The 27,106-nt window shown below is 38.7% G+C and overlaps 1 protein-coding gene and 2 long non-coding RNA genes across 4 annotated transcripts in view; 2 read left to right on the forward strand and 1 right to left on the reverse strand.

Annotated features, from left to right (window-relative positions):
* Positions 1–27,106, forward strand: part of il34 (interleukin 34) — a 75,817-nt gene that overhangs the window by 31,512 nt on the left and 17,199 nt on the right. For both annotated transcript variants that reach the window (XM_041997487.1, XM_041997486.1), the window contains exons 3-5: positions 20,995–21,098; positions 24,817–24,894; positions 25,124–25,201. In XM_041997487.1, coding sequence (XP_041853421.1) covers positions 20,995–21,098; positions 24,817–24,894; positions 25,124–25,201 — 260 coding nt within the window. The remainder of the gene's footprint in view (positions 1–20,994; positions 21,099–24,816; positions 24,895–25,123; positions 25,202–27,106) is intronic.
* Positions 131–21,073, reverse strand: LOC121647790. Its single transcript, XR_006011887.1, has 3 exons — positions 20,993–21,073; positions 2,284–2,290; positions 131–144 (listed from the first exon to the last, which is right to left on the reverse strand). It is a non-coding gene; the product is annotated as an uncharacterized LOC121647790 (long non-coding RNA).
* LOC121647791 lies at positions 821–1,633 on the forward strand. Its single transcript, XR_006011888.1, has 2 exons — positions 821–1,478; positions 1,513–1,633. It is a non-coding gene; the product is annotated as an uncharacterized LOC121647791 (long non-coding RNA).

Consider the following 27,106-nt stretch of genomic DNA (forward strand, 5'->3'; position numbering starts at 1 on the left):
CTGACCTCTTAAAGTCTCCCACTGTGTTTGTTTTTGTGTGGAGCTGTGGGTTGGAGGTGAGGAGGGAATTTATTACACTCTGTCTTTGTTTGTGGGACTTGATGTCGTCTTTTAGATGAGTCAATCAAGGTGTTCCTGCTGGAGCTGGAACTAGAGTTAACCCTTTGTTAGGAAGGATTCAAGCAGTCACTCAAGACCAGATTCCCCTGACATCCTTAATCTGTGTGCTTAAAGTGTTGGGGTCACTGTGACCTGGCAGCTCTTTCACTCAGGAATGCTTTGTCATGGAAATACACAGAAAACTGTCAGAAGAGGGGCTTGGAAATGCAAATGTCCCCTTATGAATACAGTGTGTTTTGAATTAGACTGTGGCCTATTCGCACTGATAAATGCAAACCCTTACAGTTCTAAGAAAAAACTGTTTGTTACTTTCAGCTGACATTTGTTTCATACATCAGGATTTATTCAACTTTTGTAACACGGATTCAGTCGTGAGGTTGAAATTTGAGTTATGATCCATAAAAAACAAGATGACAGTCCTTGTAATGGATAACAGGATCCCCACTGGAATTTGGATGATAAATATCAATAACCAATAAAACGGGAAAAACAAAAACCACTATTCATTCTAGCTCGTTATTTAGCATTTATTGTGATGCACATAATTGAATTAGTATTAAAGTTTTAGTGCAAGGAATGCATCCCTCAAAGCAAGAAGATTTAGTGATTTAAAATCTTACTTTAGTTTTTAATTAATTTTAGTTATACAATCAGATAATAATGGACCAAATTACAAATGTAGTCTTCGAGGAGACAAAAGTTAAATATGATTAAATAATAAATCAGTTGTCTTCCAGCCTGCAGATGGAAACTGCTCTTTACGTTTTATTCGCCTTCCTGTCTTTTGGGTTTGTGCACATTGTATTTTTCTGGTAGGTCCTTTCTCTCCTGCAACAGTTAACAAAGACTTTTAGGATATTTTGCCTATGCATGGTTAATATGAGGCCATTTAACTAAAATAATCCTTGTCCCAGTGAACAGCCTTTAGGGTGGGAATCTGGCAGGTGGTGTTGTGCAGTCTTAGCATTGTGGTTTTTTTTTTATTTGTTTGTTTGTGTGGTCGACCTACTTGGTCAAAGATTAAAACAACTGCCAAACACATTAGCTTTGGAAAAATCCAGTTTGTGCTGCTCAGACGGAAAAAAAAAAAAAAAGATTAGATAAACAGGTAGGTACATATGGGGGGAAACATATATATTTGTCTGCAGTGTGAATGTAGTTTAGGTTTCTTACCAGAATTGCATAAAAATCCTGCAGTGAAACCAAAACCATGTGAATAGAAATGACGTATTCAATGCTTAGTAATCTGAAAATCAAATTAGGTCTTTTTAACAAACGGCATCTCAAACATCTGATAGAAATCAGTGCTGCTGCTACACGAATCACACCGAGTTAGTCTGAGCTCTTTGTGTTTGATAGTTCTCTGGTTTTGTACTGCAGGTTGCACAAAAGTTTATTCCAGCTGTATTACACCCAGCGGAGTCACATCCAAGTAACTTGCAGTTTATTAAAAAAAAAAAAAAAAAAAAATTATAGGTCTGGTGGTGTTTATACAGTAAACAGGGGCAGAAATGCAGCTAAAAGCCAGGGAATGAACCAGGGCTGGCTGAGCTGAGGAACAGTACCCATTAATGTGGTTGCAACACTTGCTCTACCAGGCGACCTATACACAGCCATACAAATGCGGCACCTGGACCACATCCAGAGTACCTGGCTGAATCTTCATGCATGCACTGCAGAAAATTTATGTGCACACTAACAAGCACCAATCTTGTGTATGTAGCATATAGCATGTAGCATACGAAAATGACCAGAGAAAACTCGACTAAAAGCCTCTACCAAGCATTGCCACCCAAATGAAGCTCAATTAAAATCACAAAACTTGTGCTTTTGAGTCTGTAAATACCACAGAATGCATACGCTTTTTTTTTTTTTTTTTTTTTTTATCTCCCTCTGTAGTGTTCCCTTTCTTTGTCTTGCTGTGTTTTTGGAGTTTTGGTTTCTCAGCTGCTGCATGTTAAGTTTTTCTTTTATTATCTAGATATAGTCCTTGATTCCAGCTTTCCTAGTTCCTCCATCAGTGTCATGCTTCCCTGTCTGGTATTAGAAAAAGCCATCACCTCTCTATTCATGCAGGATCTCTGGCTGTGTTAATTTTTTTGATGATTTTAATTGATTTGCTATATTTCCTTGCATTCTAACATTTGCAATGCCACTGATGACGCATTTTCTTCAAGACTGATGCAGCTCTCTCTGAACATGTGCCAACTTCCAAATAGTTCACCTGTCAACACTTGTGTCGTCTTTGCAGATGATTTGATATGTTGAATCCAGTCCAGCTTTGAGCAGAGTTTTCTCATATTTTGACGACATCTTTCACAACAGCCTCCCATCTCAATGCAGCAACATGCAAACAAGGAAACTTTAATCTGCTTATGGGAACGTGTCTGTGAATGCATTGGTCTTTGCATGTTATTGCTCGGATGTCCAGGAGGCATGTAGGGCCGTTTTTATCCGTCTCTGCCTTCTTGCGATGTGTTGTGATGGAATCCAGCTGTGGGGCATCCCTGAAGAGGATAAGTGGGAGTAGAAAGAGGAGACAGAGAAATGCTATTGTCAGGAAGTTTTAGAGACTTTTTCAAAGAACATGTCACCAAAATATTCAGAATCTTTTAGCTTTGAGTGTTTCAGTTAATAGCCGAATAGTCTGAGAAAAATGTTTTTTACTTCGTGAGCAGACAGATTAATGGTGTGTATCACAGTAAACATCAAACAGCTAATTCAACAGCTACAAACTGGCTCAACCAGAGGAGACCGATGATGAGCTGATGATGGTGATGAGCTGAGCTGGCTCTGCAGCCATACACCTGCACACAAATATAAATTATGAGGAGTAAAGCAGCTGTAGAGACTGGCCCATCTGAGGTGTTGACCGCTTGTTTAACTCATATGTCAGATTCTTCAAGACTGAAGGAATATCTGTTTATTCTCTTTCTTTATTAAACTTTTCCAAGCATAACTTCATGTATTTTTTCTTGCTGACTTTTTATTTTCTTCAACATACTTGCATGTGAAAAGTACACCCTCTTTCCATTCTAATGTTTTTCTTATGAGGTCATAAAAAGTTGTCTTGTGATCCAGCAGCTTGTAGAAGCTCCTTTAGCAGAAATAAGTTGAAGTGATGGTTTTTTGGATGAAGTCATTAGTATTTTGCTCCACCTTTCTTTCCCACATTGCTTCATATCATTGATGTTTGCAGCATGGGTTTCCGCAGCTCGCTGAAAGTCCTGCCCCAACATTTCAGACAGGTTGAGGTCTGGACTCTGACTGGATCATGTAAACACCTGTTCTGTTGTAGACCTGCTGCTGTGTTTGGGATTGTTGTCCTGCTGCATGAGACAGTTTCAGACAAGCTTTAGCTGTTGGACAGATGGACTCACATTTGACTCTAGGATATTGTGGTATCCAGAGGATTTCATGGTTCACTCAATGACTTCAAGGTATTTAGATCATCTTCCCTCCACCACTGTACTTGAGGTGTTTGTGCTTGTATGCTGGGATTTGTTATATTTTGTGAATTCTGACCAAACATGTCCACTTTGGTCTGATCTGTCCAAAGGACATTGTTCCAGAAGTCTGGTAGCTTACTCAGATGCAGCTTTGCCAACCTAAGCCGTGCTGCCATGTTATTTCAGAAAGAAGAGGATTTCTCCTGCAACCCTTCCAAACAAACCATATCAGTCTTTTTCTAACTGGACTGTCATGAACTTTAACATTTAACATGCTAACTGAGGCCTGGAGAGTCTGAGATGGAGCAACTGGGTATTTTGCAGTTTGAACTTGTTGGGACATCCACTCATGAGAAGACTGGTGGCTGTCCTGAATGTTTTCCACTTGTGAATAATCTTTTTCTGTGTACAATGATGGACTTTAGTTTGGAAATGACCCTATAATCATTCCCCAGACTGATGGGCAGCAACAGTTTCTTCTCTGAGATCATTGCTGATGTCTTTCCTCCTTGGAAATGTGTTAACACACACCTGAATGATGTAGAGCAGCACATTTATTGTGGTTTTATTTTTCTAATTTCAGGGCCTGGTAAGAACCAAATTATTGTTTAATGCCTTGATACGTAACATTGTTGTCTTGAAAGAGGATGTTTTTCTTTTTTATGTGTCTTTATGGACATACAGTGTCACAGAAAAACAGCTCCCATCTCCAATGGTAACTAATTAATTTTTTTCTTGGAAGAGCAAAATGAAAAAGAAGACGAAGAAACAATCAAATAAATATTAATAATAATAACTGGACCACATCTTCTAGTTGTAAAACCACCAAACTTGCTTAAAGATTAAAAGAAAAAAAGAAGCTAAAACACAAGAGTTGTCCTTTGTGTAAAAATCCTTAAAGAAGTGATGCAGCTCTGTGGAACATTTTCTTGGTGCACAACGAAGAGGTGACTTATGTTTTATTTAATGCCTTTCAAGGGCTTTACAGTAAATAAATAACATGGAAAAATAGTAGTTATGGTAATATGCTGGGCACCGGTGAGCTTCTAGTGCAACTATAAAGCAGCAAAAGTCACTTCATCACTGCATTGCATCAGAGTCATATTACAGATTGTACTTATGTGGCACATTTTCTTGTGGGAGCCGTGGTTACAGATACATGTGGACGAATGCAACCAAGAATGTCTGCCTTTGCTTTTTTCTTTTTTTGAACGGATAAACTGGGTAACACCTTGATGTCTCAGTTATCTGATATGGATCCAAAGAGAACATTACTCTCATTCTGTCACTGTACGTTTTCTGCAGCTGAGCCCATGTAAGAGGTGCACTGAGGTGCTAACAGACAGATGACCGTAGCAGCGAAGTCCAAACGCCTGCAGTCAGTCGCACATGTGGAAGCTCTTGTGTTTTTGTTCATTTTCTCTACACTGAATATTCGAGCTCTGTTTTTTGGGATGTTCATGTGGAGTTTGCTGAATTATCCTTGTAAATCAAATGCTAAACTCAAATCATCTGTCAGCACACCACTATAGTTTAGTCTAAACTCATGAGTGTTTGCTGGAGCTGATGAGTTATTAATCTAAATCTCCTAAGGTCTCATGCTCAGGTGGCATTCTTTATGGATATTTATACCAGTTTCATGGTATTTGATAGTTTCTTTTGGGTTTTTTCATGCACGACTAAGCATTAACCAAATGATTAAGAGAAGAATTACTATACTAGGTTGTAATGTGTCATGAGACATTTTAATGTCCACATTGTCTTTATCATCATCATGAATCTGTCCGTCTCCCCAAAACTTAGCAGAACCAGGTCTTTGGCTTTATGGATTCGGATGTTGTTGAGTACCTCAATGTGCCACCTGTTTTGTTTGTTTGTTTGTTTGTTTGTTTGTTTTTTTGCTATAGGCAACACCTCTGTTTTCCAAAGTATGTTTGCAACTAAGGTGGTAAAACCAGCGGTTTGGTCCATGTCTGACCATTTAAAAACAAAGCATCTCTAAACAACAGATAAATCATCATGTTCACCCTCTTCAGCTTCACTTTCTCCGTTCATTTTCACTAACATTAGCATCTCCAATAACACTGCTGCTCGGCTTAGAGGCCCCAGTAGAACGAAAAAGAAAATACTGAAACATATGAATACATAAACATACCAAACACAGTAAAAAAACAGATCCTTCTAAAAACAAAACAAGCATGTAAAATCAATGAACATAAAAATGGCAAGAACAAGATGAAAATGTATTGAGGTAGTTTTAACAGGAAAGAAGAAATATCTGCATATATGTGTGTGTGCATCTATGAATGAGCGTATAATAAAAAAAGAGAGAGAAATATGTATACAAATGTACATACTCTGTGTATCCAAGTGTGATTTGAGATGATTAATAAGAGCAATGATCAGTAATAATCTGTTGCAGTTTGAACATGAAAGTGGTAAGAGATGTCAAAGTTGTGAGTTTGAGGGTATTTTTGTAAATTATTCCAGTTGTTTGCTGCTGCAACATGAAAGGATTTACAGCCAAAAATTGTAGAGATGTTGGGAATGAAGAACTTGATATATTCACATGACCTAGTGCGGTATGTACTGGGGGCAAGGTGAAGAACAGATGCGAGGTATGGTTGATGTCAGGCCAAAGATCATTTTACAGACAAAGTGAAACCAGTGATGGAGCCGCCAAGTGTGAAGGAATGACCAACCTACACAATAGTGAGTGTAAAAAGGTGCATTAGTGGCAAAGTAAATAGCTGAGTGATAAAGAATGTCCCCCCTAAAACAGTTTCTTCCACATTCCCAACGTTAGTTAGCACAGGACCTCCTGACATACATGTAGTACACCTTTGAGTTTGGGGTTTGTGGATCAGATGGTTTTTCAGTGGAGTAGCATTTAGCTACTAGCTTCAAATCACCACATCCAGGTCTCATATCTTCAAACCAAACTGTACCCACAGTGAGTTCATCTTTTGGCTTTGTGCCTAGAGTTTGAAATTAAAAGGTGATGTTGCCTATTCACTCGTTATAAAACCAAATTTTGAATGGCTGGCAAAAAAAAAAAGCCTGGAAATGGTGACTAAATGAATACATTCTGTTCATTTCAGCCCACAGTTTGTACCATAAAAAGAAGAAAATGTTAGCTTGTTTTACAACCTTTGGTAGTTACGTTGGAGCATAGCAGCTGAAAACTGCATCACAGCAGACTCTTCTTCTGCTTCATGGATCAGCTAAAAAAAAGAAGGAGGATCCAATGACCCAAGCAGATTCAAAGACCAAAGGAGCAAAACCATTTAGTATGCATTCACACCAGCCTTTTTGATTTGAATCCAAGTCAAGTCTGCTTTGTTTGAGGTATTGTGAATGTGCAAATTCTGATTCGAATCAAAGAAGCAGACTTGGTTAAGCTACAAATGCCGGCCTCAGTTCGTTTCATGTGGACTAAATACAGGAAGCGGACTACACAACAAAGTGTATTGTGGGTTCAGTGCACTGTGTCATTGGTGAACAACCAAAACATAAGAACTTGTAGAGCGATAGGCGGCTCTGAACAGGAAAAATGTTTGATAGAAATATGATCAACCCAAGACTGTTAGGATCTGATGCAGCTCCATGTTTAGCTGTTATGTACTAGAAACCAAGCTTTCTTCTTCATTGTGTGTCTCGTCTTCTCCTTCAGTAATTCCTGGTGCTCTGGCGGAGAGTAGAACATGTTATTTAAACGGTCCGATTCATTTAAGTGTCTCGATTCATTTAAGTGAATGCGGTCTCGGTCCGGAAAAATATTGTCCCAAACTGAACCGAGTCCCCAGACGGACCGAGTCCAGCAGACTTTCCTTGTGTGAATACACCCTTAATATCTTATAAACTCAAAGAATATGGGTGTACTGTGTTCTCATCTTCCAGTCTTGGTCAGTGGTTGAGCAGCTGAGTTGATTAAGTCTCAGGGAGTTTTAAGAAGAATCATTGTTGTAAAAAGGTTGAGCGGTAAAAGGTTGACTGTGGTCACATTCAATCATTGCATTAAGGTAACTGGGTAAGAACTGGGACAGTGGTGGCAAGACTGATTTGAGTTCCCTTCAAGCACGTTACTCACATTACCCAAATTTCATGGTTTGTTATTCGATTTGGTTGAAGGAAATATGGTCAGAGGCAACAGCCTCGCCTGACAGAACTTTCGTCAAGATTTCTCCTTTGCTGGAGAGGAGATCCAAACCTCCACAATTCATGTTTTATGAGGTCACAAACCGAAACATATCAATTTAAAGACTTGAACCTCATGTCATGGAGATCAAGGTTGGTTGAGCTGCTTCAGCGAAGTGCCACAGTGCATTTATTCTTGGAATCGGCTCTTCAGCTCTTCTGGTCGGGATCTCTAGGTTTGGATTTAGTGAATTATGATCTCATATGCCGCTGTAACTCACCTTGAGCTTTAGCTTGGCTACAGTCAGTGGACACATGCTAGCAATAGGTTTGCTGGAGAGAAAACGGTAAAAGTCAGTTTGGTTATTGATTACCTCTGTGCATTTTCTCAATGTTGTGTTTGGACTGTTGCATTTACTTAAAGATGACCAGCAAGGCTTCCCCTTGTGGTCTCGCCTCTTGGTTACTGACAGAAGCTTCTCTACACACTGTTTGCTGAGGACATCAGGTGTATCCTACCTGTGAATGGCTTGAATTTAAAACAAATGTAGCAAACCCAGCAGTTTTCATTTACAAATAAAAAGAAATGATTTAATATAAATCAATGCTGACAGTATTTCCACTGACTTTGAGAATGATTGATGTTGCTTTTATGGAAGTGAAGTCCTACCAGGAAAACACCGGCGAGGTGGAGCTGCTGCAGGTGCCAGTTTTCTTTTTCAGCTGTGTAAACTAAAGAGACGAGTTACTTTTTTTGCAGAGCATAGTGAAGAGATGCAGACTCAGTCCTCACAGAGCCATCTTATTTCCACACATGATATGTTTTACATGCATGTGGAGGTAATGTATTCCTTTTATTTCTTCTCTAATGCCACCTTAAGGTGGGTTCTGCCAAGTCTCAGACACTGATCCAGCTGAAGCTTTTCTCATATTCTCTCTCCATACATTCATTTTCTTCACTTAGCTTTAAAAATTCATTACTGATAATGTAGCAGGAAGAAAGAAGATTAATAACACATGGGGATGGCAGCACTCGATTCCCATGCATGCTCAGTCCCGTTGATGCCTGGGTTGGCATTCATTGAAGTAAATCCGATTATTTGAAATCCATCCATCCATCCATCCATCCACCCACCCTCCCTCCCTCCCTCCCTCTGACATATCTGTATCGGGATTATATCAGACTCTGCCATCTCTGATAGTAAACCTCTTTGGTGTTGCAAATGTGCGAGAATACACTTCTGGTCTTTATTAATCTCATATCTATTTGTGTAACCATTTAGAAAATTTATTCACTCATATTATGTATTTATCCAGCTGACAGCTCACCCATGACACACGTCACACCTCGGTGTAAACAGCTTCTTTATGTTAGCCCCATAATAGAGACTCGTTCCCAGTGTCAGCTGGTATAAACTCCATGGTGTCTAATCCATTTCAGGATAAAGTGAGTATAGGTGATAAGTGGTGGATTGTTGGCTCGCACCACCCCAGAATGTACAGCTTGGCACAGTCGCTCAACTTTTGGTCTCGTTCTGTGATTATTGACAGATGTGCAGAAGTTATTGTGGTTCGGGGGCAAGGCAACCGGGCGTCAGAGCATCCCATATGGAGGCCATCAAAGTCCACGTTACTGCTCTGTTCTATAATGTGTTCTGTTTCTTGTATGTCTACCACCCTATAAAACTTATTTCAAAAGGCTGTTTATGGATGTAACAAACTGATCCACCAAGATAAGCAGCTCCTGATTGTTTTCCTTCGATGGGCAACAGCATGAATAACATGAAACAAGTGTTTCATCGTGCAGATGATCCCGTTTAGCTCCTCACAAACTTGCACACTCTATTTAGCACAAACTGAGGCTGACCTTTGAATACTCCATCCTCTAAACACCAGTAATGGAATTTAGTTTTTTTTTTTTTAAGACAATAATGAGGTTTTTAAAGGTCTGAATTATTAAGAATTCACGCAGCTCACAGGATGCAGCTGTGGTATTAAATAATAAGTCATCACCAGCTTACCCATGCATGGCTTCTTTATCTTTCACCTGAGGGATTTCTGCACTCCTGACACTGAAAGACTTCAGATGGTGCAGCAGCATGCATGCAGAAGTCAGTTCAGCTCTATTTATACATGTTTAAAAGCAACATATGCTGTACAACTCAAAGTGATAAAATAGAAATAAAAAATTAGAAATAATAAAGGGGGATTAAATAATAAAAGTTATAGAAAAAATAAAAGACTATAAAAAAACAAGATGAGCGAGATGAAAAGGAACCAGCTCGTATAGAAGAATTTTTGCCTCTATGTCATTCAAACCATTTTAAAACCATAATTAGCGCATATATGCAGGCTTTTTACATGCAAGCATACCTGCTAGGACAAGGCATCCAGCTCCCTTTATTATTTCCAGAAGCATGCATGGTTCCCATCAGTGTGCGGATACCCACCTTCAAGGCAGACAACCTGAAAGATCAAGGGGATGACAGTAAATGTCCTTCAGATTCCTTTGGTTCAGGATTGGTTCAGCATTATTATGTTTAAGCTGCCTTCAGGATCGACTGTCACACAGCGAAGCCTGAGATGGCGAGCTCCATTTACCTGCGAGCGTCAGAGCCGCTATGAGAGATGCTGCAGTTGGTTTACAGAACATTTTCAAACCTTTGCTATTTCTTGCAGCTGGATTGCAACTTGAACAAGATTAACAAGAAAAAAACAGAAAAGGAAATTTGAACCTTGTGGCCCAGTTGTAGCAGATCCGCATGTCTTTTTGTGAGCTGCTTTTGTGCAGCCATATTAAAAGGAAAAGAAAACTAAAATTTAAGTGCACCCTTTTTCGCTTTCGAGATTTTACATATGATCCTTCAACTGTATCAGCTGAACCTCAGATCCAAAATCCAGCATTATTTTTAAACCAGATTTTTATTTTTAACCTTACAGGGGGATTCAGAGAGTCTGTAGCAGCCAGGTGCTGCTGATCAAATGCACTTGATTAATTCACCATCAGCAAATATTAAAAGCAGAAGCATTCAGGTGTGTGTACAGACAGGGTCAAGGAGGAAAGAAATCAGCAATGATCTTAGAGAAGCAACTCTTGCTGCCCATCAATCTGGGAAGGGTTATAAGGTCATTTCCAAGACATGTGGAAAATGTTCCAGACAGCTGCCAAAATTCACAGGAATGGATTTCCCAGCAAATACAGTCCAAGGGCAGACTGTGTAATGTTTAGGAGAAACTACAAAAAACCCCAAGAGCTCCATCTCAGACTCTCCAGGCCTCAGTTAGCATTTTAAATGTTAAAGTTCACGACAGTCCCAGAAAAAAACTGAACCATTATGGCTTGTTTGGAAGGTTGCAAAATAAAGACTCTTCTCTCTATAAAGAACATGGCAGCACGGCTTAGTTTTGCAAAGCTGCATCTGAACACACCACCAGACTTCTGGAACAAGGTCCTCTGGACAGACCAGACCAAAGCGAAGATGTTAGGTTAAAATGCACAACCAACCAAACACCGCTCCCCTGAAGAGCAGATGAGCTCACCTAAAGACACTTACTTAATTTTTTTTTACCACATCCTCTGGTTGTTATGGGGGTGTTTCCATCTTTAATCGACAGCGTAATTGTTTGATTTGAGAGCAAGATTTCTTGTTTTCATGTTAAAATATCTTGCTCTCTCTCAAAACTCTGCTCTCACTCAAAAGTTCTTGCTTTCAAATATGTTGTTCTTCCTTTCAAATCTCTGCTCCTCTTCTCAAGTTTAGTGCTGCAGGTTCAAATCTCACACAATTTTGATTAAGGACATACCCTCATAGACTTCTGTCTTATTTCAGTGATGTAACAGCTGGATGAAATTTGACGTGATCACACAGACTGAAAACATCAGAAATGGATCTGGTTTAGGACAACAAAGAAAGTGGTATGGGTCTGACTTGGAAAAATCTGATTTGTGCTGTTCAGACAAGAAAAAATATAAATAACATATAGGAATAAGAGTAATATTTATCTGCAGCGTGAATGTAGTTTAGGTGTCTTCTCAAAATATCTGATGTTGATTATTCTGAGTTACATCATAAAATCCTGCAGTGAAACTAAAACCATGTGAATTGAAATGACATATGAAATGCTTCATAATCTGAAAATCAAATTAGGTCTTTTTTACAAACAGCATCACAAGCATCTGATAGAAATCAGTGATGCTGCTACACGAATCACACTGAGTTAGTCTGAGCTCTGTGTATGATGGTTCCCTGAGGTTTTTAATGCAGGTTGCACTGAAGTTTATTTCAGCTTTTGGCACACTTGACGCTATCACTTCAAAGTAGTTGTGGGAATTCAAAAAAGAAAAGATTTTATGGGTTAGGTGGCATTTTTAGATCAGGGAGTGGCATGCAGCTAAAGGCCAGGATTCAAACCAGGGCCTGCTGAGCTGAGGAACAAAAGCAACTAATGTGTAAACAATACCTGCTACATTTGTTATATGTGGTATTGGCAATTTTATCTTTTTTATTGTATATTATTTCTTATCTTTTAGGTTTGAGGGGATAGAGGGTATGGGGTGGGTTGGGGTTTTTGTTTGTATAAAATTGTATCATTACTGATTTATTTGAAGGTAATTTCTTGTATTGTTGCTTTTCACGTGGACCCCAGGAAGACTAGCTGCGACCTCGGCAGCAGCTAATGGGGATCCTTAAATAAACAAATAAAACCTGCTCTACCAGGTGACCTAAACACAGGTTCTCAAATATCACACTTGGACTGCATTCAGAGGACCCGGCTGAACTTGAGTACCTGCAGCACAGACAATCTATGTGCAAGCTAAGAAGCACCAAACTTAGCATGCAGCATATAAAAATGACCAAAAGAAAATTCAACTGAGCATGCCCACCCAAATGGAGCACAAATAAAACCAAAAGAAACTTAAAAAAATGATGAAATCTGTCTTACTTTTTCTGTTTTGTGGTCAAAACTTATATTCCAGGTAGAAGGTGCTGCTAAGGTCCACTGCTTTAACTCTGTTAGTTGGAAATGGCTCACAATAGTTTAGGATATTTAAATAGAGAAGTGTTTATAGTCTTGATCGTGCCATCTTTCTGCAACACACTATCATTGGGTCAATTTCTTTCTGGATTGTCATGTGTATTTCTAAGGTGGTTTTGGGAACTAGTCTTCACTACTCCTGACACTGATTGGTTGATATAAGCATCAATCATGTAAATCAAACAATGAATTTTTAACGCTCTCCTTTTTAATAATAACACTGCCAGCCCCCCGACGGTCTCTGACCGCTCATGGTGAGAAACACTACTCCATATTAAAGATGGATATGGAGCCTTTCGTCCATCTTCTAAGTCTTTCATGTGTGTAATTTGGTCTGTTTTTGGGGCCCTTGCTGATGATTCCCTGACGAGCAAATGGAGTAGTTCCATCTGGATGCACGAAAGTGTGCGGGCAGTGACACGTGAAATGGATGTTCCTAATTATGTACTTAAACGAGCATATTTGGATCTTAAGTGGGAGCTACAAAAAACTTTCACTTTCAGGTTATATTTAACTTTTCCATACGGTTCTTAGTGTCTCTTAAAAAGAATAGCATTCATTTGCCAGTGTGTAAATTATCCAAACAATACAGGCAATCTCTTTATCACCATGGACAGCAGCATTGCTTGGTTGTTTATGTTGTAGGTCACCCAAGCAAGGACCCCTTAATTTGCTGTTTTTGTGGTTCTTAAAAAAAAAAATGTCCCCATTTGAGACGTTTATCAGCTGCGTACAGTAGTACCAGAATGTTTCTGTAACAGTACCTATGAATTGGATCATGCTGTAGTGCGTTAATATATATGTGTGTGCATGTGACTTGCAAAGTCATGGTATACACCTAAAAATAAGGCTCCCTCAAAGCCCATGTGGAATTTGAGCCCTGAAACACAGGTAATCAGCACAAATGCCTTATATATACTGTCAAGCACGGTGGTGGAGGGATGATGATCTGGGCTTGTTCTGCAGCCACAGGATCTGGGCAATTAATCACTTAGGGCGGGCCCCATTTATCAAATGAATTTTGACTTTGTAAAAGGACAAATTACAGTTTAATAATTCAATATTTGACCCATATCGAAGCAGATTAGATACAGAAGGCATGCGTTTTGTTCTTCCTCAACTGCTGGAAAAGTAAAAAAAAAAACTTTTGCCGACACTTAAAATTGGATCCAGCAGATATCAGAAGTAACAGGACAGATTTAACAGAAATAGAAAATTTAATTTATGAATAACACAGTTAATCTGGTTATTTCAGCCAATAATCAGACTGTCAAAGGTCGAGATCAGTTAATCTAAAAACTTAAACAGCAACGTTATGTGAGAGATGTTCGGATCCAATTTTACACAAAACAACACAAACGCTCAGTGCAACGCAGATGTTTCCATCAGGCTCAAGCCACTCAACAAACTTCCACATCGCAGCCAAAGAGGAACCGTGGTGGAACACTCAGTAAGCTGCACAAGTTTACATAAGTTCGTCTTAGAGAAAGGAAACTAGAGCTCAACCAAACTGATCCTGTTTCATTTTGTGCAAATTCAACTCATTAAAACATCAGGAAACATCTGTAGCAGACAGAAACTGGACATACTAAATATGTAATTGCAACTTACTGCACTTAGTAAGGACGAGGCTGTGTTTCATCCAGCTGCAGACGATAGCCCAGAGGAACAGGAAAAGAAGGGACCCATGTACCTGTGGTTGCTATGGTTACTATTTTGCTAGGTCTCGTCACATCGCTGGAATCATCCAAACTGCTGGAAGTGGTTGATTCCTGCTGTGTGACACACACAAATTAAAAATTTATCCAGAGATCTTTTTCTCAGTGTAGCAAAGAACATATGGGAACTGATTCTACTTTTGATGATTTAGTACCACTATAAAAAATAACTGTTTAATAATTATAAATGAAATGATACAAAGTATATAAATTAAAATGAAAAGGCTGGATGGGAGGGTCTGATAAATGAATGGGCGGGCCTTGAAACCACCTGTAGCGCCGGGTCTGCATAAGGCCCTTTTAGTTCTAAATGCATAGCTTGCATCCTGTTTTTTAAATAGACGTGTTCTTATCAACAGATCTACAGAACAGCATCTGTGAGAATTCCTGTCCTGCATAGCTGGACGTGACTTTTCTGCAGTTTTACACGTTTTACACCTTTCTAAACTTGTCTTGCAGATTTGATGTAGTCATGGTTGGAAAGGTTTGGCGAAGTGGTAGCCACAGCTATATCTCCTTGGAAATCTTTCAGGTTTTGCTCTTCTTAAAAATCTTTCATAATTTATCCTGTGGAGCAAGATGTGAAAACAATACAAGTTCCTTTAAGAAATGTAGAAAGAGATGTAAAATGTAAAATATACAGAATTTTCATAGGATAAGGTGCAGATGCAAGTCGGCCTTAACAGCTGGTAAATGGTTTTAGAAAATGAATTTGATTGTTTATTTGGTTCTTTATTGTTCTGTGGGCTTCTTTGTTTATTCTTTGGGCTCTTGTGTTGTTGTAAGGGAGACTTAGAATTAGTTCATTTGTAAATCCTCAAGTTTTTTGCCAAATGTATGAGGGTAAGATGAGAGATTAGAAGTAGAGATAAAAGGGAAAAAAATTGTTCAGTACAAAGACACCATCAGCCACAACATTAAAACCACCTGTGGCTAACATAGCAGAGGTTCTCCTTGTTGTGGACAAACAACTCTGACTTTGGGTGTTGTGGTTTGCTGGAGTGAAGTCTCTATGCATCATCCTTATTTTTTTACACATCCAGAACAATGTTCAGTCGGATTTGGACCTTTTTGAAGGCTGAGTCTGTCTTTTGTTCCTCAAACTGTACCTGTGAAGTTTTTGTTATGTGGTGGCTGTGCGTTTTGTTGCTTGTATTCCTAGCTTGCAGTAATGCTTAAAGTGCACCATGTTATGCTTATTTCTAGATGTGTAAGTTTACTTGGGAGGTATTCTACAGTAGGTTTAGAACTTATTATTACCAAATTATCCCCATATTAGCTTTAAAAACCATTGAAAGTAGTGACATGCTGGATAAGCTGGAGTTGAAGTTAACTGAATTCTGAAGAATGTTTCCAGATGAGAATCTAGACTGACTTTTCCTCCAATGTCTTTCTGTCTTAAGACAGACTTAAACCAGGAACGCTCCGCAGCAACGCTGGTGCACTCCTGTTCTACAGCGGCAGGTGGAGTTGAAAAGAGAGAAGCTGCAGACACCTCGTCTGCCTATGAATATTTATGGAAATATTATGTGCTGTCTGACAATGAAATATAACATTTCTGTGCAAATTATGTTTGTCTGCACTTAAACAACAAGTCAGAACATCAGCTTCATCAACTTCTAATTAGAAAAGACATGGAGTTGAATTGGAGTTGGAGTTGAAGCATCTGTTCTTTGTGAGATGATATCTTTGTACATTTTGCAGCATTTTTTTTTTTTCTTGCTTTAAATTTAGGGAACAGGTAAGCTGAAGATAGATGATTAACAAAAAATGAACTTCTGTTACACTTAAAAAGGTTATTTTTGTTCGTTTTCCACACATCTGTTCTATGTGCAGATCTATTTTGTGTGATAGAATTTAGGTGTAGTATAACTTCTTTTCTTCCTCAAGTCGTCTTTCACTCTCACTTCTAACCTAAAAAAATAAATGAACTGCACTTTAAACTGGTTCATGAGAGGAATGAACTTGCACAACACTGATGGCAACCTCCCACTTATCCTGTTTCCAATCTTGGATGAGAATCAGAATCAGATCAAACATACTTTATTAATCCCAGACTGGGAAATTTCAAAGAGAAACATTTTTATTATTATTGTCCAAAAATGATTAATGAAGAAAAATCCTGTTGTGAGAAATCATTTTGACACTTTCAGATATTTACATCTGACAATTAATCAGCCTGTTGTCCTGAATGTTTTGTTGCTTGTCTAAATCACTCACATCTGGGAATCTCTGCGCTGAATTTTCAGCTCAGTCTCAATTGATGTGGCCTCAGGGGTTTTGCATTGAGTGACTATTTCCAAGTGTCTGACACAGTTACTGTTTGAGATTTTCACAGAGATTAGTCTAAAAACACTTCTGGCCATCTGGAACTTATCTGGCCTTGGATCTGGCTTTTGTACACAAGATTTCTGACAGTTTACAACTTGGAAGTGTGAAGGAAAGAGACATCCTACCAGAACTTAATTAGTCAAAGAATGCACTCCAGCAGTTAGCTGAGGAGAAATTGATACAGTTTTTTGATGGCTCGGAGAGTTTTCCTTTCTGAAGTTTGAAACCCACCTGAAGGACTGAACCACTAAATTTTGACGCAGTTTATAGCAGCTCCCAGGACCTGACCTGAAGCTGCAGCCTAACATGTTGTCGACAGGGATGACAGGCCAAAACCACAGCTACTAACAGGAAAAGATCTAAACCCTGACAGCAGGAGGAGTCTTTCTAAAGATGTCAGGATGGACTAAATAAGATAAAATGATTGTTGCCATCCCAGGTACTTCTGTTTTTATGGGACCTATCAGCATAATTTGCAAATTAGCCTGTGTCTTGTTAGCTGCAGCTTTATTTGAAGCCTCTCCAAATGCTACAGTGCTGCACCGTTTATTTTCTCCACTCTGCTTGTTTTCAGTTCCAGGAAAGTTTAGGCATAGAAACATCTTGGCTGTCTTTAAGAAAAGAATCATGAGATGCACTGACGAACATAAAAGACTCACTGAGATGGCTTACTCACTAATGATTTAGGGATGAATCTTCTGCAAAGTACTTTTAAACATTGAACTGCGAATGTGTGACTATCAGTCTTTCAACTGCCACACGAGGCAGTGTTCCACATATGGAATATTCGTGCCTTTTGGTTTTGATTTTTTCTGTTGTTGATTTTTGCTTTGACATGGGAAAGACCTAATTAGCTTTTGTGGAAAAAGTACATATTGTAAATCTGAGAATGTGCAAGAATGTCGTTTTTGTAATAAAGTCAAGTTGGGATTGGTTAAATCAGCCAATCAGGATTCCATCAATGTGCAGGATAGGCTTCGTGGGCGTTGCATTGTTAGCTTTTTTGGAGGGCTGCATGTTAAAAAGCTGGCTCTTAAGGCTTATTTATGGTCCCTTTAATAGGTACATCTGTTTCAAATGTTGTCAAACATCACTGCCCACATACTCTCATGTGTCCTCTACATTGCCATGGTTGTTAGTCAATACATCCACTTTTTTGTTCCTTTTGCTGAGTTATATTGAACAACAATGCCTCCATGGTTTCCAGTGGTACTGCTATGTTTGCTACTTCTGGGTACACATCCGTTAGCTGCCTGAATACAGACTGAAATACTCACATAAAGAAAACAGAAGCTGGAGAGAAGGCTCCCTCAATAAACGTAAAGCATAAATTAGGATTTAGTTATGTGAGCAAACTATACTGTCAGCACAGTTTTAATTTTTACTTGAAGTGCATTGTACTCACTATAATCTTCATTCCAAACAGTAGGCGTCACTTTCAAGAAAATTAAACTAATACACTGAAGTAGAAATAGAAATAACCTTTGTAAGCGATATTCAATGTCTGATAACATTTATAGTAATTGTACTTTTTGTTTTTTTTATGGAGTTTAAGACTCCATACTGCAGGACTTCTCAATTTTTGCACAAGACAAGTTTACAGATCTTACATCTAGAGCAGTGGTTCTCAACCTGGGGTTCCCGACTGCCCAAGGGGGTCCCCAGAGAGGACAGGGGGTTTGCAAGACTTGGAATGCTCAGTTTGTGTGGGTGTTGAAATTAAGACCACTGAGGTGTATCTACATTTTTTGTTTGTTTTTTTTCATTGACATGAAACCGGTGTTTTCAGAGCCTAATAATACTCATATATTATATCAGGTCCTAAACAATAACTGGAGATGATTTAATTTTCTGTCCAACAATATTTTAAAACATATATCTTAGAAAAAAAAAAACAAGGACTTGACAACAGCTTTTTGACAGTTGCATGACAGCGTCCTCAAGAAAAATAGTTTGGGAACCCTTGATTTAGAGGTTCACGATCAGCTGAAACAACACAAGAAGAAGAAGAAGCATGAACAACCGAGGCTGCTGAAGACAGGTTGAAATTATTAACACAACATTGTTAAGAGTTGTTTAAGGCTGGGATTATTCGGCATTAGATCGATACAATAAAACAAGAAGTAAATATGAAAACTTTAGATCAGTGATTTCCAACCTATTTTCCTTGAGGACCCCCTTCTTCCAAAACCAAAGAGCTATGGACCCCTTCCCCACCCCATGCAGAAACCATGCTTGGTTTTATGCTTTCATTAGCAAGATTCTCACCATAACTAATGTTTTCTGGCTGAGTCCTGTCGCTCCATGAAGCCAAACTTAAATTAACAACATATAGTCTTACTTTTTTTTCTCAAAATAGGGACAGTGTGTGGATATTAATCACAATGGCTCTGAATTTTCAATTCAATTCAATTCAATTTCAATTTTCGTGCACAGCTCTGGATGATTTGCTGACATGTTTGTATAAAGGTGATTCTTCTGCCTGTATGATAAATGCTTTTGGCTTGACTTGCTGCATCATAGTGATATTTTAGTCACAGTTGCATCTTTGATCTCTTATCCATTAGCAAGATTTAGTAAACACAGTCTGGCCCAAAGTGTAAAGAAGATTATATTGATTTTTATATATATATATATATATATATATATATATATATATATATGAATTCTGTTCCTTTTATTTATTTTTTTATTTACCTTTAATTAAATAAATAAATAAAATCCTAATTACTTTTCTGACCTCAGCTCCCCTGAAGCTTCACACACAGGTGCTCCAATATTTACGTCGCAGGTATCCATCCATCTGTTGGCGAGCCAGTGGTTTTAATTATGGCTGTTAGATTTGATGAGAACACTTTTACAATGAACACATTTTTTATATACTTTTGTACTAACTCAAAGGATAGGATACTTCCAGACACCCCTAAAAGCATAAAAATGACTGGAACTGTTTTGTATGGTGAACAGTCTGGAAAGTCATAGCATAAATCTCCCCTTCAGTGCTCCTTGTCCAAGTCAGAACCTCAACGATTTGCCTTTTTTCACAATAAGATACAATTTATGTTTTATTCGCAGTGTTCTGAAAAAATATTTTTGTAGTTTTGCACGAATGAAGGCTTTAAAGATGAGGCCTTACCGGCTCTTTTTGAAAATAAGTGTGTGGTTTATCGCCCCATCTGACTGACAGCATAATGGCTTTTCTAAGGCTTTTCTATGGGCTTTAATAATTAACATATTATGCCAACAAGGACATCTTTGCACAGCTGCCCTGCGTGAAAAAGAGCTGAGAGGAAATGATCTGGGTCACCCAGCGACAAACTGTAGCTGGCGTTCTGTTAGCAGCAGGGTCAGGCTCATCGTGTCAAATCACCCAGTGTGACGCTCTGTGTCGGCTGCTCCCACAGCATCCTTAAATCTTTTTTAAAGTGGAATTTCTTGCTCTGAGTTTTCGGATCAAGTTGAAAGCTTTCCTTTTGTTTTCGAATGGGTCCCCTGGGAGTTATAAGTGAGCTGACTTAAGTTTTCCAAACAACTTACCCACTTATTCAACTAGCTGAGATCAGGAGGTTCACAATATTTCAAATGTGGTATTTCATATTAGGCAAGTGTATGATTTTCTTTTTTGTATTCAAACATGTCCGAAAACAGTCAAAGCCTGTCACAATTTGCACAGTGGTGTTGGTAAGAAGATTTCCACGCTAAATTGACCATGATAAATAAATAAATGCTTTAAAATATGTCTGTAAAACTAATAAATTGTCCAGAGACAGCGCTGTGTGTTGATTGAAATCGGTTGGTTGAAAGTTGGCTTGAGCCAGGACAGACAAACTACAAACAATTTCAGGACATAAAGGAATTAATCCACCGCCTGTGAACCAGCACAGGTGGAACAGGCCCGCCTCATGTGAGCTTTCACGCAGTGAGTCATGATCACGGCTTGAGAGCATAAAGTTGTTATGATGCATGATGTATGCAACTAGGATGGAGTGGGATTTAAGAGCTTAAACTATCAGCATTCAAAGTAACAAGAGCGTGCTATAACATGTCGATGTGTATTTGTGGGGCACCACTGGAATGTGTGCAGAAATTGTTCAGTCTTTGAGCAGTGGCACCAACTTTGGTAACAGCTGCGGCTTCTGTCTTGTATGTTGTTCTTTGTGAAGTGAGTGTCATGTGATTAATCACATAATCTCTCTTTACAGCCCTGTATCTGATGGCTCCTGTTCTGATGGCCTCAACACCAGCCAGTATGTGCACACCTCTGAAAACGCTCAACGACAGCCTCAGCCACAGGCGGCGGTACATGGTGAGAAATGTACATACTTAGTAGTTGAGCCAAGAGCAGTCAAAGGGCAGGAAGACATTACACCAGTTATACAATCGATGCATATTTGGCTCCCTGTGCATTTCAGGACTGATTTTAAGGTTCTGTTATTGGTTTATAAATGTCTTAATGGTCTTGAACCTTCTTATTCATCTGACTTGCTTTTAAATTATGAACCCTCACGGACCCTGAGGTCCTCTGGTACCGGCCTTTTAGTTGTTACAAGAGGGAGGACCGAAACCTACAGCAAGGCCTCTTTCCATCATTATGGCTCTTGTCTGTGGAACAGCTTGCCAGAGAACCTCAGGGCTGCAGAGACTGCTGATGTTTTTAAAAGAGGGTCAAGACCCCCCTTTTAGGCTTAGCTTTTACCTAATTTTTGTTTTATCTTAATTTATTTTTTTAGCACATTATTTTATGAAGTCCTTTATGTGTATTTTTATTACTGCTCTTAGTTGTTCTCATTGTTTAAGGTCATTTAATCTTTGTTTTAACACCAGTGTTTTCCTCCTCGGGAACCTCCACACTGGGGGTTTTCCTTGCGCGGTCTGGGGGTTGTTGCCATGGTGATCGCCCTTGACTGGGTGGCTAGGCCCTGCACTGCAGCCTTACAGCTGTGGTGTGGACCCCAGCCTACCTTGATCTGGGTGGTTGATATGGTGGTGGCCTCTGTGGACATGGGTGGACGGGCTCCTGGTGTGGACGGATCCCCATGATATTGTTTCCTCACAGCAGCATCAAGCCAGATGTTTATTACTTTAAGTATTTTATACTTACATTCAGTTTAGAAACAGAAATTAGGGAGTCATGTTTGTGCAGAATGGGGGAGGGGCAGCTGCTTTATTTGTGTGTGTATGCATGTGTGTGCGTGCAACTGTGTGTGAAAGAGACTATAATGATAGTTTTTGTTTGTTTTTTAATTGCTATGTTGTCTATCTTGGTGTATGAAGGATGTTTTTTATTTAATATGCATGCATTGCTTTTTTATTGTGTGAAGCACTTTCGGCATGAAAAACGCTTTTTAAATAAAGTTTGATTTGATTGGATTTTATTCGAAAGACTTATTACCAATCAGAGGGCAAAACATGAAAAAAAATTAAAAGACTCGTCTTTTGCAGATTTCCATCAACCATGGAGGCAAAGTACATGAGGTTGCATTCTAACAAAAAGAACACGAAAAGGACCACACAAAATACAATAACTGAACTTCCTACTTAATTTAATGCAATCCCTCCCTACAAACTCCTTATCAGCAAATCAAATTAAATCAGTCCTTCCTCCGTACTTCTGTTTTTATTTCGATCATGCTGTACAAAAACTGTTGTCAAGCTGTCTGTTGCTGATCCACTGACATCCCATCACTTGTTCAGCAGAATTAACATATACGCTGCCTGGCCAAAGAAAAGTTGTCACCAAAACAAAAGTCACACACTCCAATATTTGTTTAACCACCTTTAGCTTTGATTCCAGCAGCATTTGCTGTGACATTGTTTTGTTAAGGCTATGCAATGCAGCAGCCCCAGATCACAGACTGCCCCCACAGCCTTGTACAGCAGGCACGAGGCATGATGGCTGCATCACTGCATCTGCCTCTCTTCTTACCCTGATGCTCCATCACTCTGGAACAGGGGAAATCTGGACTCATCAGACCACATGACCTTCTTCCATTGCTCCAGAGTCCAATCTTTATGCTCCTTAGCTAATTGAAGCTTTTTTCTCCACTTAGTCTCACTGATTAGTGGTTTTCCTATGGCTACACAGCTGTTCAGTCCCAATTCCTTAAGTTTCCTTCACATTGTTCAAGTAGAAATGTTCATACTTTCACTATTAAACATGACTTCTACTGTTGTTTTTCTTTGATTTTATTTAATCAAACGTTTAAGTGATCGCGGATCATGACCACATTTGTTCCTAGGAGATGATGGTTCTCTACTATCATTCTAGTTTATAATGAGTTGGACAGTTCTTTACTAAGTGTTAGTAGTTTCTGAATCTCCTTAAAAGTTTTTCTGCTTGATGCATGCCGACAATTTGACCCTTCTAAAACAGACTTCTTTTCCACAACCACAAGATGTGTCTTTCCACACAGTTGTTTAAGAAACGAGAAGCTACTTTCTGCATCAGTTTGGGTTAAATAACTTGTTGCCAACTGACTAATTATCCACTAGGAAGCTCGTACCTAATTGCTTAGTTAAATGCAGATGGCAACTTTGTTTTTGGCAAGGCAGCGTATTACAGACGGGAAGTCATAACATCAAGCCTACATACCTGCTACAAGGCTGACTAAGGGAGCATTCACACGAGCATTTTTTATTCAAATCCTAGTCTATTTGCTCATAAAGTCCACTTGGTTTGGAGTATTGGAAATGCACAAACTCTGATTCGGGTTTTGGTCCTCTTCAAGCGGACCAGATACAAGAAGAAAACTACAAAACAAAGTGCTTTGTGGCTCACGGCATCGTAGGTAAACACAACAAAAACTTAAATGTGTGTGGGGTGATAGGCGGCTCAGGAGGGGAGAAATGGCTTGTGGAAGAACTCGGTAAAAGTTCTGATAGAAATATAATGAATCTAATGCAGCTTCATAGTTTAGTAGTAATTTCTGCATTAACCAATAGATGAACATGTTTTCCTCCTTTGTTGTGTCTCATCTTCTCCCTCAGTAACTGTCGATGGGGCTGAGTGGAACATGTTAGTTGAAAGGTCAGATTCATTTGATTAGTGCAGTGTGAATGCAAACTCGGTCCGGCAGAATGTTGCAACCCCCGACTGAACAGACTCCCCAATCAGACCGAGTCCAGCAGACTGTCCTGGTGTGAATGCACCTTAAAATCATACTGCATCAAGAATCTGATCCAGATTAAAGTAAAACCTTAACCTAAACAAGGCCATGTCTCTGATGCATCTAACATCAATTCCGTCCATCATTTGTTATGTAATCATGCTAACAAAAAACACACAAACCAACAAACTGTATGCAACACACTCAGTAAAAAAAAAAGTTGTGTGTCCTTTGTGTTTCAACTTTTCTTTGTTTTAATTTTAGATTAAAAATGCAGTTACACCCAACTGTCATGACATTGCAGTATTTCCCTTTTTCTAAAGGTCAAAATTTAATGGCTTCTACTTTTGTTCTTCAGCTCCAACTTCTCATCAAGCGCCATGAAATTTGGCCTGTTAGTTTTTGCGCAATCTTGCCAACAGATAGACAAACAAGAGCAATGCCACACGACTGCCTCGAGGCTGGAGACGTCACGGTGAAGACAGTACGGTTCCATGCCGTTCCTCTTTTTATTGTGTACGATGTCTCAGATTAAGTTACTTGACAAATGATCTTTGAATTAGATTGCGCGTTCATGACATCTGTGACGTTTGTTGAGTGACAAAGACAGTCCTTTTTTTTATTTTTGCAAGTTATTTTGAATTAAGCTTAATTTAATTGATACTTTAATAAAACCAAAGCAAAACTAAATAGTTGCAGTATATTTCAATAATAAATAGAAAACATTTAAATTGGGAATGACCTCCTGTACTGATCCTTGTTATACGAATACACATTTCAGCAGTTTTAAAACATTTTATTTGTATGAGTGCAAAGCTGACCAAATAAAGAGAAATTTCCATTGATTAACCAGACCAGATTAACATCCATTTGTTTGTGTATTTACTAATATAATTTTACCTTTTCTGTGCATTACAGAAGCATAACTTCCCCATAAACTACTCCATCAGGGTTTATCATGAAGAGATCTTTAAACTGTCAAATATCAGCAGAATGGTAAGTCCCAAGATTTTCTTTTTCATGTTCCTGTCAGTGGATGGTTTTTCTGTAACGTTCTCCCGGTATCTGTAGAATATCAGGTTGCATATACCAGTACACCGTTAACCTTGGTCTGTTTGCTTATTCATTTTCAGCTTGTCACTGTTTGAGAAAGTGTTGCTAATAGATCAGAGTATATTCAGCATTCCCTGTTTATCAGTCTTGTTTTCTCTCCTCTCTTCATCAGAGGTTAAAGGTGGATGGATTGGATGATCTGGTTCTCCAGAGACTGTGGTTCCAAGTCAACCAAGGCGTGTTAAAAAAGGTAGATTTCTGCAGACATGTACAGCAGAAAGAACAGGCAGTGTGATTTTTATGGTGTAATGCATGATTTAATATAAAGAAAATAATAGAGTGAAAAAAGTAACATCTGGTCATTGATACATTGATAATACATTGATATATCAATTTGGATTCAGCACACACAGCACACACAGCACACACAGCTCCAAGCAAAGCTAGTTTGTTTGTTAGCTACTGACTCTTCTTTGGGAGGTTAAATAAGCAGTCTGGAAACATTTGGAGTTTTTAGAGAGAAGTCTATGGTTACACTGACAAGTCACACCCTGTGGGTAACAAGGCCACTTTGACATAAGAACTGCCGCAGATCTTCAAAGGTACTTAAAGGCATGGAAAATTAGCATTAGCATTAGTCTCATTTCGATTGCTGGTTCCTGAATCAACTAAAAACCTTATTGTGGCAGAACTTTTGATCTCCACTGAATCAATATATTGTGATCAGACTTGTGATTTACATCCCTAATCCTCAATAAGTTTTAAAATACAATAAATAATATATTACACTGTGTAATTATTTGTAAATTTGAAATTAAAACAAAATGCTAATGTGCAACTACTTGTTTTAGCTTTCCACTGGCACCAGGGGGCAGTACTCAGTATTTAACTACCTAAACGTAGGTTCCTCTTGGTTTTTGTTGTTAGTTTTTGTGGTAAAAGTACACATATGGAAACAAGTCCCTCAGTCTAGATCACTGTTACACATGGTTGCAGATGATACATTTATGCTCATGAAGGCGCCGTTTCTGAAACCATTAGCTTTATTTAACCTAAATTAATAGCACTTTTTAACATAACCGATTAGCATTGTTTAACCAACATCATAAGCATTATTTACCCTAAACCATATTCCATTATTTAACTTAAATTATCCACATTATTTAACCTAATCTATTAAGATGAACCTTATGGTTAAGGTTCATCCTTTGCTGCCCACCTAACTTCTCCTCCAACCACCTGCATCCTCCCAGTCCAGTTTGCCTTTAGGAGGAAAATTAGTATAGTCTCTGCCAACTCTTCTGAACTGAGAAAGCAAACATTTCTAATACTGTGTTTAGTTTTGGGTAGTTCTGGTTCCACTTTTGTTGAATCCTGGTCTGGTAGGCCCTCCATCTGTCCTCCAGTCTGACTCACACTTGCAATCACACGTCACCAATTATTCTGGCAAGTGTGTCCCACTTATGAAAGCAAACATCCTGTAACCACATTTGATGCACACTTAACCTAATAGTGACTGGTATTTAGAGCTAAGTGAGTTTATCCATCATTACAGTCAGATGCAACACATCAGTCCAGTCCAGCTGTTATCAGTGAGGCATCTCTATGGTTTGCCCATCAAAAATGAGTAAACAATTTTAGTCATAAAGTTCATACTTTTTTAACTTGAGTTTGAGGAGTATAAAAGCTTTAGCTTGAGTAAGTTATTTTCCAACTTGTCAGCAGGAAAAAGAAAAAGGCGGTTGAGTGATCTCAGTTGCATGACAAAGCCTATTGTGGAAAATCTAACAAATACCCACATGAGGACATGACCCCACATGCCCTCACATCCCCACATTAATACAGCGCTTTTTTTTTGTTGTTGTTGTTTTTTCTTCTTGTGGTGGAAATGCTTCTAGCTAGTGGTTCAAATTTTGGTTGTTGCAATTAGTCCTTATTTCTTTTTTTTGCCATTTAATTTTATATTCATCACTTTATGGAGTTTTGTGCAAAACATTAACTCAGTTGGGCCCATAAACTACAAACAATCCCCTGGTTGAGATCACTGATGGCCATTAAATTTATTTCCACACACATCCTTGTTAACTAGGAAGAAACTGCTCTAAAGTCCTTTTGCACGCTCAGGAAACGTAACAAGCACATGAAGTCAGTTAAA

The sequence above is a fragment of the Melanotaenia boesemani genome, chromosome 10, assembly GCF_017639745.1.
Source record: "Melanotaenia boesemani isolate fMelBoe1 chromosome 10, fMelBoe1.pri, whole genome shotgun sequence".
NCBI lineage: Eukaryota > Metazoa > Chordata > Actinopteri > Atheriniformes > Melanotaeniidae > Melanotaenia > Melanotaenia boesemani.